At 41.2% G+C, this 15,840-nt stretch overlaps 1 protein-coding gene across 1 annotated transcript in view; it reads left to right on the top strand.

Moving 5' to 3' along the window:
* Nucleotides 1-330: 330 nt before the first annotated feature.
* Nucleotides 331-15,840, top strand: part of csmd2 (CUB and Sushi multiple domains 2) — a 108,568-nt gene continuing 93,058 nt past the window's right edge. Inside the window, exons 1-3 of the mRNA XM_077589836.1 lie at nt 331-669; nt 1,563-1,942; nt 11,734-11,950. Of these exons, the coding sequence (XP_077445962.1) occupies nt 1,759-1,942; nt 11,734-11,950 (401 nt within the window). The 5' untranslated portion in view covers nt 331-669; nt 1,563-1,758. The remainder of the gene's footprint in view (nt 670-1,562; nt 1,943-11,733; nt 11,951-15,840) is intronic.

Genomic DNA, 15,840 nt, shown 5'->3' on the forward strand with positions numbered 1-15,840 from the left:
ATATTTTTTTCTTGTTTTAAATGTTCATTTTTAAAAAGAATACTACAGGAAAAGTGAAGCTTGAGTTTAGCCTACGTAGTTGTACTTTTATATTTGAACACTTGAGGGAGTGAGTCAATTCAACTCTTTTAAAGAGTCAAAAGCTGACAAAATGTTGAAATCGGTGCACTAAATTGTGGAAATATAGTATCTTGTTTTACATAATGAATGCAAATATGCCTTTATTTTTATTGCACAATTGCACAATGAGATTAACTATAAATCCATTCTGATAAATTAAACTATCTTGCATTTTGACTATTTTCTTGCAGATTTTTGCTTTGGATGAGCATTTTCTTTTTCTCCTGCAATTTGTTTGAGTACTATCACTAAAAATATGCATCTGACTCATTCACTTTTGTCATATTTTGTTTGTTTGAGTTTGTTTCCTGTCCGCATGATTGTTTTTCATTACTTTCAGCTGCTCCTTCCTTTCCCTCGTGTGACCCAGGTGTTTTCGATTGTCCCTACCGGTTGTTGTCGTGTTTCTCTGTTTGTATTTCTGCTCATTTCTTCCCACTTTTATTGTTTACGCGATGATTTTGTCATTTTTCCGCCCATTAAAACCTTAAATTGTGCACCAGCAGTTCCCTGTCGTCCGCACCGCAGCCGATGCAAACATAAAACAAGGTAAGCATTAATGATTTCCTCATTTTACACTGCCGTTGATTCCGATAGACGTCCAATATGGCTCATTTGACGGGAAAAAAGGCAATCAATCATCCGATATGCATCGATAAGAATAGTTTCGCGGATTATGTGGTGTTTTAACAACCAAATCTGCATGGAAGTTTTGAAACGATCCCGTATTTTTCCTGCAAATCTCTGAATTCATGGAGGAATAATGGACGAAATGTTTGTTCAACATCATTGTCCTGTTACTCTGACAAAGCATTTGTTGATATTCCAATGGGAAATCCGCGTGGATTGACACTGGGAGGCGCAGGTGGAGAGGGGGAAAGGGGGGATACAGAGAGGGAGAGAGGGAGAGAGAGAGAGAGGAGAGAGAGAAGGTCTGCAGTCTGATTTTGGCGTCACACAGAGTCGAGACGACGCTGTCAGGTCAGACGCCGCGTCCGACTACCCTGGGAATAACTACCTGCACCCTGCGTTCCTCAACATCCCGTCGTTTCGGTTCTTGAGACACCGATGCGGGTCCAAGAACTTTGTGAAACGGCTTCTTATTTCGCCCTTTACGGATCACGACCCTCTCCAGAGATATCTGCTCATTTCTATGCGAGCCCAGTTTGAGGTGGATTACCATGCCTGCAAATGGTGACTGGTTGGATATTTAGATATTTGGGAGAAGCCCGAGGAAGAAGAGGAGGAGAAGGAGGAGGAGGAGGAAGAGGAAGATTCTGCTCCTTTTGACGTTGTTCGTGATCAGAGGACGAGAGATTGTCGTGATTTTTATTTTTGATTTTATTTGGCGGAATCCAACAGCTTTCACTTGAAGCATATTCTTGGCTGTGTGGAAGACTAACCCCCCCACCTCCCCTCCCAACTCTCTTTCCACCCCCCAGGTGTGAAATCCATCCCCCCGCTCCACCAGACTCTGAGGCGATCGGTGTCTGCGAGACATGCTTCAATCCAGCTGCGAGATCCGAGCCTCCTCCATGAATTGGGATTTTTCTCAGCACCGACACCGAGTGAATCCCAATTGGCTGAGCATCTGAGAACTATCACCTCCATCGTAGACCCCGAGAGGAAGCTTGGACCATGCCGCGTCAGCGCGCTTCGAGTCGGGACGGGACGACGGGACCCGATAGGAGACCGGAATGCGCAGCACGGCAGACGAGGGGCACGACCGGGATTTTGTCTGCCATGAGAGGGAGAGGAGCGCATCGTTGGAGTCGGCTCGTCTTTCTGCTCTACGTGGGGCTCGTCAGCGCATCAGTAAAGGGTGAGTCCCCGCAGAAAAGCTGAAGTCATGCAAAATGCTGCAGCAACCCCCCCTCATCTTTCCCACCACGCACACACCACACACACACACACATAAATCCCACCACCTACTACCACTCTGAATGCAAATGAGCAAGACGCGGTTGCATCCTTGTTGCTTTTAACGTAGCGATATTGTTTATTGTTGTGTTTTGTGAAATGATAAACTGCAGATTAGAAATGTTATGGATTCAAAGCGGCTAATAAATGCACGACAAGCCTATTTTGGGAACTGTTGAATTGCAACAAGAGGTTCCCTCAGCCAGGGAGAAGTGGAGCTGCAGTGGTGGTTTTTAGAGGAGGGAACTTAGAAAGGAGTTGTGTTATCGGGAAGGTTGATTGTGCCTTTTTTCCCCTTCTTCCAAACAGCTAAGAGTGCTAAGGGGAGGTGGGCAATTCTTGGGGGAGAAGAAAAAAAGGGCAAGCAGGCTTTCAGCATCAATACCGAGAGAGGGGATGTCTTTCTTTTGAATCCTTGGCAAACTGAAGTACCACCCCCCCCCCCCCCCCCCACACCACATTAATGATTGTCGTTGTTCTTTAGTTGAGCATTAAATTGATTGTTTTTAAATGCAGTTTTATTTTTTCTTGTTAACTTTAGAAACATTTTTCCCCCCCAATCCAAAAGATAACCTTCCCCAATATACAATACCACCTGGCTTTTCCCAGATATATATACTGGATAGCACATTTTTATTTATTTTTTATCTCCCCTAGTCCAGATATGGATGAGGCCACAGAATATACGATAGCATCACACTGTGTGACTCTTGCCCACACAAATCTTGGGCACATAATCCACAAGTGAGTGGGAATGTGCTTCTGAGTTTCAGAAATCCTGTGCTTGAAATACACTCCCACCCACCAGGTGACTGAACTTGTCACATATAGTCCTTTTTTTATTCTTAAAGGTTCAGTGTCCTCATCAGAGTGTTGAACCAATCAACGCTGACTTGTCATGGCTCGATGGAGGTCAGTGGATGCTGCTCACTTGAGCTTTCAGGAGCCACCGGCAGTTGCCCGGCACCCCCATTAAGGGGCACCAGAGCCCCACACAGAAAGGTAGCACAGGGTAACCCAAAAAAAATGAAGCCTATGGTCCATGTTTGGTGTCCTTTCGGTTTCAAAGTGCTAAATATTCCTTATCTGTTGGTGCTTTGATAAGCAACAGTTAGCTCGCCTCAGGTGCAAAAAATAAGATATTCATTTGTCAAACAGTGCCTGACTTTAAAACAGCATTGTATCCCGCCTGTGCTGCTTCTCTCGCTGCGTCTCCCGAGGGTTGTCGAGATAGAGATGTGTCAAAGAGAGCTCGGAGCGATCAAAAACAACCTTCCCGAAGGACCCGTCGCTCAATAAGTGGTAATCAAGCTGAACCCTACAGAGGAAGGAACCCGAGGGCGGTCTGGCACTAAGAGAGGATGACATCTGAATAGTTGTTCTGGCTCCAGAAGTGTCTGATCACGCTACATCTTCCTCTTCATGTTTTTTTTTTTCTTCATGCTGATGTGCTATGATGATAATGATGATGTTGATGGTGATGCAATCTGCAGTAATGCTTCACAAGCTAGCCTTTTTTTTTTAATAAACTCTATATGTATTTATTTGGAGACTGGTAGAGCAGATTTTTTTTAGCAGTGATACCAATTTGATAGTGTTGCACAAGCTCCTCGCTAATTTCACTAAGCTCTTTTCCACCAAAGGGGTTAATTATAGCAATGTCCCATATTTTGGCGTGCAAGTCTAGTCCGATCCACCTGATTTTGTGGATCTGCTGTTAGTCTTCATCCGATACTTGGAAATAGGGAAAAAATACCATATCCACATCCTCTTTTTCCCAAACAGTTGAAATATTTCATTCTCATAAATACACATACATATATATATATATATATATATATATATATATATATATATATATATATATATATATATATATATATATATATATATATATATATATATACTATATATATATATATATATATACTATATATATATACTATATATATATATATATATATATATATATACTATATATATATATATATAAAACATATGTGATCAACAGAGCTCTCTTGAATGTTATTTTCTTGGCTTTTTGCCTCTTGTTGTTCTTCAAAGTTGGTTTCACTAGCGTAAATATAAATACCATATAGTGCATCGTACTGTATATGTATTTTTCGCAAGATACCTTCAGGGTTGTTTTGCTTAACTCTTTCACTGTCATTGGGGGTTATAGACATCAAATACAGGGTATTTTTTACAGCCTGTTGACTTTGCAAGTGTTCTGAGTGGGTAAGCTAATTTTCAGGACCAGGGGTAGCTCTCGTCGCCACCAATTCGAGTAAACTGATTTTCAGGACCACGGATAGCTTCAGTCGCCAACAAGCCAAGCAAACAGCTGCTACTTGCCGGATCACAAGCCGGGTCTCGAAATTGGGATTTCTCCAATGTGTTCATGGCTTTGCACCCCCAATTAGGCACAGTCACACTTTAGAAGGCTATTTGACGCGATCAGATCAGATTTCTGCGTCTAATTTCATACTAAATTAGGCAAATGCGAGTTGCTGAAACGAAGGGAATGTGTTAGCGGAAGTCAACTAGGTCAGACTTATTAATATGCCATACTTTTACCATTATTTTCAAGTACTTTAGCTATGAGCATCATATTTTCAGTTCCTATGTAGACAAACGGAGTCTTCTAACCATTATTTTAAATAACCCAGTCTTGCACTCATGACTTTTAATGTAGAAAATCTATATTTCTTGTGTGTGGGCTCCTAGGATAATGTGCTTTTGACCTAGACATATTGGCCCAAACGTTGGCCAATCACTCCCAATGCTGTCCAATGCATTTAATGCCGCCTTTGCTTCATCTCACCTTTCTCCCACCTGTCCTCCTGCTTCGTTCAATCTCCAATCTGCCGCATGCTCTGTTGCCTCCCATCTCCCATCTGCTCTCTACATTCACCGCTGAGCAATACATGAAAAAGGGGGAGAACTAGAAAAAACGGAAAATATAACATTTCTTCCAAGAAAAATCGTGCAGCGCCGTCAGACGACTACGTCAAGAAACCTGGAAAAAATACCACACAGAAATCGGCAATAACTATTAGCAGAGGCCTTGTGTTTATGTGCATTTTGGAGTGCCGGGTGATTTTCCGCCGTATAGCAAATGATCAATTTGGAGGGCTCGTTTTCTTATCGGTCATTAAGTAGACTCCGATTTGGACAAATAGCGGCGCGTGTGAGTCTGCGCGAGCTGTCGGCTTATTTTATTCACGGGTTATTACATTGTTGACAAGCAGGTCATGACCTAGTGATATTAAAAAAAAAAAGTCTGCGAGTGTTTCCTCGAGTCGTTCTGTTTTGTTATTCCTAATCCCACCTGCCAATGCGTCGCCCCCTCTGCCCTTTGGCGTTCCTCCTTGTCGTGCCGTCATCCCTTTCCAGATGGCCCGAGCTCCGTCACCGCGCTTTGTCACACTAATCTCAGCCACCGCCATGACTCGCACACTCGGACGCTTACTAATTCATACACACTCCCCCCCCAAAAAATCATAAATGCATGCATGCTGCCATTTGCTCGTAGGCGCAGGCTCAGGCTCATTGACTTTTACACTCAGGCGCCGAGTTCGGGCTTCTGAACTTAAAAATCGGATGTCCTTTTGCATTTGACTGATTTAAGTGGCACTTATTGGGGTGGAGGAAGATCACAAAAGCTTGCTTCAGCTCGGACGTTCCCCCGTATTAAGCACTAAACATTGCTTTATAAGATGTAATGGTGTTTACAGTAAAAAAAAAAATAATGGGAGAAAGTAAGAATGTATTAAACATAATGCTTCCCATAGTTGGCTGGGATAGGATTCAGCACCCCCCACACCCTTTGTGAGGATAAGATGTGCAGGAAATGAATGGATAAATATAATGCAATATTTTATTTTGCAAATTAGACCGCTGTTCGTGTTAATCTATATACAAGGTTGCACACTGATTGATTGGTGGTACTTCTTTTCCTACACTGGTCTGGACCAAAATATTAATTTTTCAGTGATATTGTGCTTTTAAACAAGAGTTGGAGTTGACTGGCCTCTGTGCGCAATCACATCGGACTACTTCATTCAACTTTTCAACCTTGTTAGTTGCCGCGGGCAGCAGGCTGACGTAGTTTGACCATTGCAACCGCTCCAAGTTCTATCACACTTGAGAAAATTAAATCCTCTGCTTAGGGTTTAAAAAAAAATCGATACATGCCCTGCTTTGTGAAGAAAATGTGCCGAAGAGCTGCCAAAGAGAGTTTTGAGTTTTCTTCCCTATCTACGTTCGGGAGTTGTCCCTGTCAGACTAGGAATTTTGCTTCTCTAAATCCTCCCGTAGAGGGGCCGATGTAGATGCCCCCGCCGCCTTGTAAAGATGGCGAGCTCAGGGAAAGGCTTTCAATGGCTTCCTGACTTTGGCTGCTCTTATCTGACTGCAATGATCCGGGAGATTGGAGATTAGATCTAGGGCAGGTAACTCGTCCTTGTCTTTGTCTTGTTAGTTTCCTGTGTCGTTTCTCTTTATATTCAAGATAGGCACAATCTGTCTGGGCTCCTTTTTTTTGTGGGAGTGCTGCAATATCAACGCGTAGAGAGAACCTTTGCTAATGGCAGTACTTAGCGTGAATTATAGGGAGAGTCTCGTTTGGTTTTCTCTTCGTTTAAGCAGCATTATTGACTCCAGAAAAAGCCATATATTTATTCAAAAGTCATCCAAGCGTGACGCACGAATAAATACAGCTCACAATCATTAAAGATGAAGATGATGTTCACAGGAAAATCTCAAACAAAAGAACAGCTCGTGTGGGCCCGCGTTGCTGATTCATTATGACGACGGACTTCTGACACACGTGGGCCTTTCTTAGGAGACATTTGAGATGAGAATCGAAAGGTTAAAGCGTTCCACACTAATTTCAAGTGAGCTGATTGATCATTTGCTTCTCAACCAGCTCTTGGTGATGGATGAAAATAGCCTGCTGGGGCACTCATGATCTGGCCTTTGGATCGCGGCTCCCTCTTGGGTTTAATATACAACACTTACGGGATTTCCATTCTTACTCTCTCCTTGGCTCACTTATGTGCTGGAAAAGCGATTTGCGGAATATCTCCTGTTTGAATTCACGTGTAGAGATGAATAGGAATGATATTTTCCAGTTTGTATGTACTCAAAGTAGAATAAATATCACTCAATCAACAAAACTGAACGAAAACCTGCTAGCCACACCGCAAGGATTCCCAGTTTCATGTTTGTAGTATCTCCCCCTTAAATAGAAACATCATTCTAAAAACGGCATTTAATGATGAGCCAAATGAAGACTTGATAGTAATGACTTGGACTATAAACCCTGATTGGAAAATGTTTACTGCACCAACAAATCAATTAAGCTGTGGGGTCAGTTCTTCTATCGAGCCCACCACAATTAGACTGTGCTGTAAGAATGTTGCCCTTAAGCTGCTTCATAAGTACTAACACTCTTTAGAACCTACACTCCATGTGTGGTTTTTTTATTTTTTTACATTATTTGTCAAATGGTTCTCAAAAATAGTGTCTAAAATACCTTTTGGAGTACTAGTTGAAAAAAAAAACTAAATTGTGCACCTCATATTAAAGTCTATTCACAAGAATCATCTTTTATATTTTGATCATTCACGCGAATTATCACACAATTGTTCATACGGTGGCGTGAAAATGTGCCGTTAATTGACTTCCACTGTTAACTTAGGTGTGTATTAGCGAGCAAAACAAATGAAAGGGGAAAAAGTGAGTGCGACATTAAGTGTTAAGGCGGACTGCAGCAATAATAAATAATTGAAAGAAGGGATTTGTTCCTGCTTTTTTGTGTCGTTGCTATGGCAACAACATGCATCTTCAATGAGGCGAACTATTAATGAGGCTTCTTGAACGACACTATGCATTAAACCTGTTTGTCTCTTTTGCCTTCATTTATTTTTCCAATAGGATTTATTATTTGATAAAAAAACAAGGAGGAAAAAATACTCCCATGGGAAGCGGAGTGGAGGATCATCAAGTATAACAAGCTTTTGACTCTGAAAGGGCTATTTTTTCCCCTCTTCATCATCTTTAAGTTTTACGCGTGGGCTGCTGAGGATAAACACGGTGCGGCTCAAGTGGGATAATGAGTAGAAATAATACCTCCATTCATTCACTGCTTCATAGAATGCATCAGTAAATTGAAAGATGGGCAACTCGGCTTGTATTGCTGGTTAAAAATGACCCTGCTAGAGGCTAGTTTCAACCCTCGTTTTTTTTTCTCTCTTTGAGAGAACACCATTTTTTATAGTAGTTTGTTATATAAATACTAAAAAGCTTGTCGCAAACAACATTTAGTGTTTGCAATCCAGCTCTGGGCCATATCGCCGTGCTTTGCAAATTGAAATGTTGAAGTTGCAGATTTTTGGATCCAAGATGGCGGCCGGCACGGGTGCAGCGGCTCTTCGTATGATGACAATAAAGGCTTTTGATTGATTGAAATGCAGCAACTTTTGGTGAAATCATAACCATGTTCCTATGTGGATTTGAATAAAATACTTCTGTGTTCACTAAATTAGCTCGTAACAAAGTCCTCCATCAAATCAACTCAAAGTAAGTCGTCAAAGTGTTTGGAAATGCTGCAGTTCTATCCTCATTGAGCACGAGCGCCGTGCGCTGGAATAATTATTGCTTTACAAGCACAAGGCCAAGTGTTGGATGCGCGCCGTGGTGGGAGTCCATGCGGCAGAAAGGTGTTCCGTCAAGTGACAAATTACGCGTCTTTATTTGGCAGCCTAATGGACAAGTCTGGTCTTAGCCAGGAGAATGTTACCTGCCTGAATGCATTGTGCCTATTAAGTTTAGTGAGGAGATAAATGGCACTTTTTTTGTGGGATTCCCAATTAGATCCAGTGAAGGGAACACTTATGAAGACATTTGGTGGAATTGAATGCATTTTTGGAGACGCGTTGTCTAACTTGTGTAACTAGACAAAGTGAGGCATACAATGGCATGATTGGATGAGATTAGTGTGCTGATGACACCAACCAATGTAAACACTTTGTGTCATTTAGGAAGACACCAATGTAAAAACTGTGTGTCATTTGGGAAGAAGCAAAGATACACTGGACATTTTGGAGTCATATTTTGATTATTTCTTGAACATCGTATAAATAACACAATGGCTTTAATAAGGTTTTTTTCATATTTTCAATGTGAGACAGACATAAAAAATACCTTTAATATCCAATCTCAAACAGCTCTTATCCCACACACGACAAAGGCAAACAATCCCAGAAATGATGTTATTTGTGTCTTCCCATTCTAGACTCATTTCTCCTGCTTGACATTGTTGTTGTCTGTGTTGACTTCCATGCCCAAAACTGCTGCCATTTTCTCTCATTCCTTCACTATTCGCTATTCTAAATGACCTTCCGATGTCTCTCTCCGCAAAACATCTCACTTCCCGTGCCTTCTGACTTCCACTTTTGCTTGCTTCGCACCTTGGTTCTCTCCACCTCTCTCCTTCACCGTGTCCTAACGCAGTGCATGGGTTGTAAATTCATCAAAGTGTCACAGCGCATCGCCAAGCAAACAGCGACACTCTCCTTGCGCCTACAATAAACATACATGCAAAGGCCCCAAGTGCCTCTCAGGCAAGGTCGCACTTCTCCCCGTGCACCTATTTGGCCACGCTGGAGATGTTGAGTGCCAGCCATAGCGTAGCCTGCAGCGAAGAGACCCACACTGCGAACGATGAACTTTTGCAATTCCAAATTCCCTCTGCTGTCTTAGCACACAATCACATCGTCTCCTCAGCACCGATCGCTGAAACTGCATTTTTTCTTTTCCCCCCAACTTGGGAAACGATGACATTCTACCTTCAACCATAGTTCACTTATTGGCATATTACGAGGCCTGACTCAGGCCGCCCAGGCGCTTTCCCTCTAAAATCTACACCGAGAGGCTCGGGTGTAGGTCATCATTCCCCCGCAGCTAATTTCATAATGCACCTCAGGTGAAGTTTCAATTATTCATTCATGCCCCGAGTGCCAGTTCTGTTAATCAAAGCTTCTCGGCTTTGAAAGCGCAGCTCGCGAGTAGCGTTGCAATGCCGCAGTTTACATTGAACTCCACAGTATGTTATTTAGACACTAAAGCTGTCAGTGATGACAATGAACGGAGTTTCCCTCGAGCTGCCCGGGAGGGAGAATGATTGCAGTCTACTTGTACCTAAAATTATACCCGATGATTCATCTAGCCCGGTTCTATTTTGCAATAGAGCATTTGTATTAATTGAATGATTATCAAGAGGGCAAAATGGGGAAACTGTCTTAGCCAATGTTTTATTAATTAAACATATTAATCCTGTTCTTGGTGAGAGGTGAATTTGGGCAAGAATAGTTCTCCACATGTGCAAACAAAGTAAAACGAAATCAGGAGCCAATATTCAGGCCAAGAATTGTTCTCTATTTTTTTAGAATGGGGTCCTTCTTTAATGTCATTTTTATAAAGCGTTGTCTTTTTCAGCAGAATCCAACATCCTTTCATTTAAAACGGTGAGAATGCCATCGCTTCAAAATAACTTACTCTTAAAGCCAATACAGTGTGGCAATATTGATTCTAAAATTGGCCACTTGGCACTTCTACCCTCACTTTGAGATATCTTCACTGTGCTTATTAAATTTTTCTCAAGCCCGCAAGTATACCTATCAACTTTTAATAACAAATATGCCGCTATAACGCCAATCCTTGGACTTCAAGTATATCCTTGTCTAATGGTATTTGAGTGAGAAATTCTGTTATGAATCTATAAATACTTTCCCCTTAAGATCACAGGTTATCTTTTGTCGTTTACACCCAAATATTCTATTGACTGTTTACGAGAGGTTGGCCGCCTAGTCCGACCCTATTTGGACCTCCATCAGGCTGCTTGTATGAACAATTGATCGCTCTGATGGAAGCCCATAATGAAAGGAGCTTACTGACCTAACTGGGTGTATAATATAAGGTAGAGGTGGATGTGGAGGTTTTACGTGGATATTGGTATTGACCTGATGCTAATGGGAGGCTAGTCACTGAATTGCTGGGCCTATTTCAAAGCTTTAATGAAAAGGAGAAAAAAAGAAAAAAACAACTGCTGATTGATTGCTTGGGCCTTTTTTTCTGGTTAAAAATGAGAGCGGGTCAAATGAAGTAATTTATGAGTTGCCGCATGACTCTTAACAGCCTTAAACCAATAGCCGAACAAAAATGGCTACTGTTAATTGCATTTCATAGTCATAAACAGGCTTTCTGAGGAAATAACCGAAACGGCGGAAGTAGGCCACTGCGCGGAACCGCCTCCTTCCCCTGGAATTGCATTTCACACAAATTAGGCTTCTTTTTGGATGAGGTCAGGTGCACGTGCTCCGCCTAATAAGAGGATAGCTGCATGTTCATTTCATAAGAAAGGGAATGCAAAGTGTGACGCTCAGCTATTGTATTACTGAACCAAATCTAACCCTGCTGCAACACGTTCATACAAAACACACACATCAAACCAACAGAATTTTGGGGAATTACTTTAGGTCGTCGTAAACGTGTCAATTTTGACAGTATTGTGCACAGATTTGAGTATTTTTATGTTTTCCGACATGTTTGAATCCTGGCCAGGATCTTTTAATGCTGCCAATAATCCAACTTGTAAATTATATGTCCTTTTTTTGTCTCTCGTTGCAGCTCAGAACTGTAGCTACACACTACACAGTTCCAACGGGACTATAGAGAGCCCCGGCTACCCTTACGGTTACCCCAACTATGCCAACTGCACGTGGGTGATCGTAGGAGCTGAGCACAATCGGATACAGCTTGTGTTTCAAGGCTTTGCCTTGGAGGAAGACTTTGACATCTTGTCCATTTACGATGGGCCCCCCAGTCCGGGGAACCTGCGGACAAGGTAATTACAATTTATGTTTAACCATCAAGTGATTTTCCATGTGGTAAAAAGACCAACTTTTGTCAGATCCACGTTGGTGACAAACCATGCTATGAATTCTCACATTGAAAACATCATTACACCCACAAGTTAAAGAGCTAACAAGCCCTCACCTCCATTACCTGGATTTTATTCGCATTAGTCGCAATGTGCGCCCACGGACCTACTATTTACTGACATATTAATGGGATTTTGGTGCATTAATGCCTGAAAACCTGGCAGTACATCATGTACTTGCATTATCTGTCATTAGAGTCAATTTCCCCTTCTGACAAGTTCAAGCTATTTTACAATTTCATGCTATTTCTACTCAATTTGGTGACATATTGACTACACATTTTTACAAATGAATGGTTTCATCTAAATACCTCATCATACATAGAGCAACACTATTTAAATATATATACAATACGTTGATAAGCGGTCCAGAAAAATGAATAAATGCTACCCAAAAATATATCCTTTGAAAACCATAAATGTATTATTGTTGAATAAGTAGGTAGTTGACCACTGGGTTTACCTATTTATCGTGTCATTAGGCACATTAATCTTGTCATACAAAGCATTTTTTTGGGCGTGCATGGTATTCCAGCCAACTTGAAAACTTGCAAGGAAATGTAATCCCAGCTCTAACAGTGTTTTGCTACACAGTGAAACTTCGAGTCAATATTTCCCTGCTCTATTTGTCCTCGCTCCTCTCACTCTGTGCCCTTGTTGCCGCTGCTAGCCAAGGAATTTGAAAAGGAATAGATTATAGATCTATGTGGCACTCCGGTCCTTTAGAATAGCTCTTAAATGTGTTGTATTTAGATACTATTTCTTTAAGGAAAATAAAAACTGTTTGGTCCAAAACACTTTGAAGCATCTGTAGCGCAAGGCCTTGTAGATTTTTTGCCTTTTTATTTATACAGCCATTTTCTACCAGTTGCTTTTCCTCCTGAAGTAAATCAAGTATACATTCTGAAGCACCCTGCAGCGAAGGGACACTTGTTTGTCGAGGATGCATAGTATTTAAATGATTCCATCTTGATGGTTGCAAACAAAACATACTCAGATTGAAGTGTTCATTTACAAAGTGTCCTGGTCACCTCGTGGCCCGGTGCACATAAAATAAATAAATAAAAACAAATAGCCAAGGTTGTCTAAGGACTTACACATACACATTAACGCACTTGAAACAGTGTCACATACACATTATTCATTTAACCGTTACAAGCTACCATTACACTTCAATATGAACAAAATGTACAATTTGCAGCGCCTTTTGAATTGTCATTCCTTTAAGATGCCACATCATTTTCTTTCCATCTCTCTTGCATCATTTTCTCTAAATTGCCTGTCACACTGTACAATCCTCACTGTATCTTTTTGATGGCATCCCAAAGCATTAGCCTGATCTGATATTATTTCGGTTAACTCGGAATAATTGTACACATCTTTGTGTACCTGGATATTGAAGAGAATAGTCCTTTATCCGTCCCCCATGGGGGAAATTCACTTGCCATTGCAGCATAGACAAAATCCAGACAGATAGAGTAATATTTTAGAATAAATAGTATCAAATGTAGTCGTGCAATTGTTTACAGAGCAGATCAGTGTTGTTGCTGTTATAGAGTTCCAATTCTGATGGAGCAAATGACCTGCTGTCACACTCCTTTCTTGCTGGCCGGGAGTCTGAGTCTGCAACTGAAGGAGATGCTTAAAGCTTTCACAGTCCCACCGAGAGAGGGTGAGAGGTCCATGATGGATGTGAGCTTTGCCAACACCCTCCTCTCCTCATCTAGTCCCTCGGTGGGTTCCAGGACAGAACTGGCCTGTTTGCAAACTGTCCTCAATCCCTATTGTTTAGCCCACCTTATTTGAAAGTACTCTTTCTCAGGGGTCTTGTGCCTTCTGAAATGTCAAAGAAAGACTATAGACTACTTGTCAAAAACTGGCTCTGTCATAGAGCGGAAAACTGCTTTTCATAGTGGTCCTCCGCGTACAGAAGAGTAGACCAATGAAAACGCCAGTGTGACAAAATCTCTCGCGATCAAGCTAAAATGCTTGTCGCTAAATAGGCAAAGTCACCGACACCTTTTATCAGTCACTACGACTACAACATCCAACATCAGAGGTCTTGTCCCTGTGACACATTCCCACCCACCGTGACCCTGATGTCTGGTATCATGGCGGAGACAATGACTCACATTAGACATGTTTTTTCCATAAGTGCTCATGTGACCCCGCAATACTAGTCACTTACAGCTGAGGTGTTAAAACGTCTGCCGCGTTGCCCTCTTAAGAAAATGAGATATGAATGTTTGCGTTTTTTTGTTTTGTTTTGTTTTTTGTTTTTTTCCCCATGTTCCCTGGTGTGGCTTTTATCCTGCAGCAATGCTGTTGCAGCGTGAGTCACAGTCCGACTTCGGAAAACATACTGCCCATAAAATGTGGCATTCCGCTACAGAAGCACTTTATCTAACCGCGCCTCAAAACACTAGTGTGAAAGTAAAAACGATTAAAAGGCAAAGGAAACAGCCAGCAGTTATACATTTTCTTTGATACATTAACTTAACTGGTGCACCTCCAGGTATGTACCTATTCCTGCCCACTTAGCCACTGCATTATTATGGCCTTTACACAAATAATCTTTAAATAACATGACTGGCGTGTGCTTCTAAAAAGTACTTGCACTATTATTCATGTTCCAGAAAAAAAACTTGTGAGGTAAATAATGATTTGAGTTGTATTAAAGTGTAATCTAACAACTGCACACATCATATTGGCAGATATTTATTTGCACATAATCTCTTTTAAATGTGACCCAATCGTTTTTCTAATCTCAATTTAGTTAAAATTCCAATCTGACCTTTATATATATATATATATATATATATATATATATATATATATATATATATATATATATATATATATATATATATATATATATATATATGTATATATATATATATACTTGTGTATTAATTAAGCCCTTGCACTGAAATACACTAGTTATGCAATAAATGCTAGATGATTATTTTACAAAATGTGTGTGATATGTGAAATTATTCGATATAATACAATACTATTGTGCGTAAAAACGGCAAAGCCAGATGTGCTTGCCTTGGAAAAGACCGGGTATGGCAAAAGCGGGCCTGACATATTTTTAGCCCACAGACTGGATTGGACTAAAATAAAGATCAGTTGTAGTTTTAGCTGCTTTGAGCAGCATAGCATTGACACTCCAGTCAGCCTTCAGCTTTCTGTAGTGCACCATGTCAAAATAAGAGCTTCAGTGAGTATGTGGGAGAAATAGAAACCTGACATGTTTGCCATGGGGATGCAGGCAAAGTTGATGAATTGAAGAAAAAAACAATTTCCTAATGAAATACACTGTAAATTCAATACTTCAGAAGCTTTGCCGAAATGAGAAAATGGTGATTAGTCCAATCACCAAAGAAGTATGAATACAATTTGATCCAACTAGGGAATATGATGTGACAGTATATTTTTCTAAATGCAGTTCACAATGCCACCCTGCACATGTAATGTGTCAGTCAGTGATGCAAGCTTATAAATAGCCCACGTCGATGGGTCAGGGTGAAGTAGCGGGGTGACGTCGTCCACCTAAGGACTCGCCCGGGCCATAATTCTACCTCGGCGAAGGCCTCGGCCATTAATCTCTCACGACGTACACTTTGGAAAATGGCCTCCGTATGTAAACACTGCGATGCACATTTGCTGAGCGTGTGTTTTCAAGCGCTTCCTCCCTTTGTGTGTCTTCACGCTGAATGGACACACGTCCAAATAGATGGAAATCCGACGTTTCTCGCTGTGAGCAGTGAAATGTTTGACTGAAGCCACCT

This window comes from Stigmatopora argus, chromosome 21 (assembly GCF_051989625.1).
Source record: "Stigmatopora argus isolate UIUO_Sarg chromosome 21, RoL_Sarg_1.0, whole genome shotgun sequence".
Classification (NCBI taxonomy): Eukaryota; Metazoa; Chordata; class Actinopteri; order Syngnathiformes; family Syngnathidae; genus Stigmatopora; species Stigmatopora argus.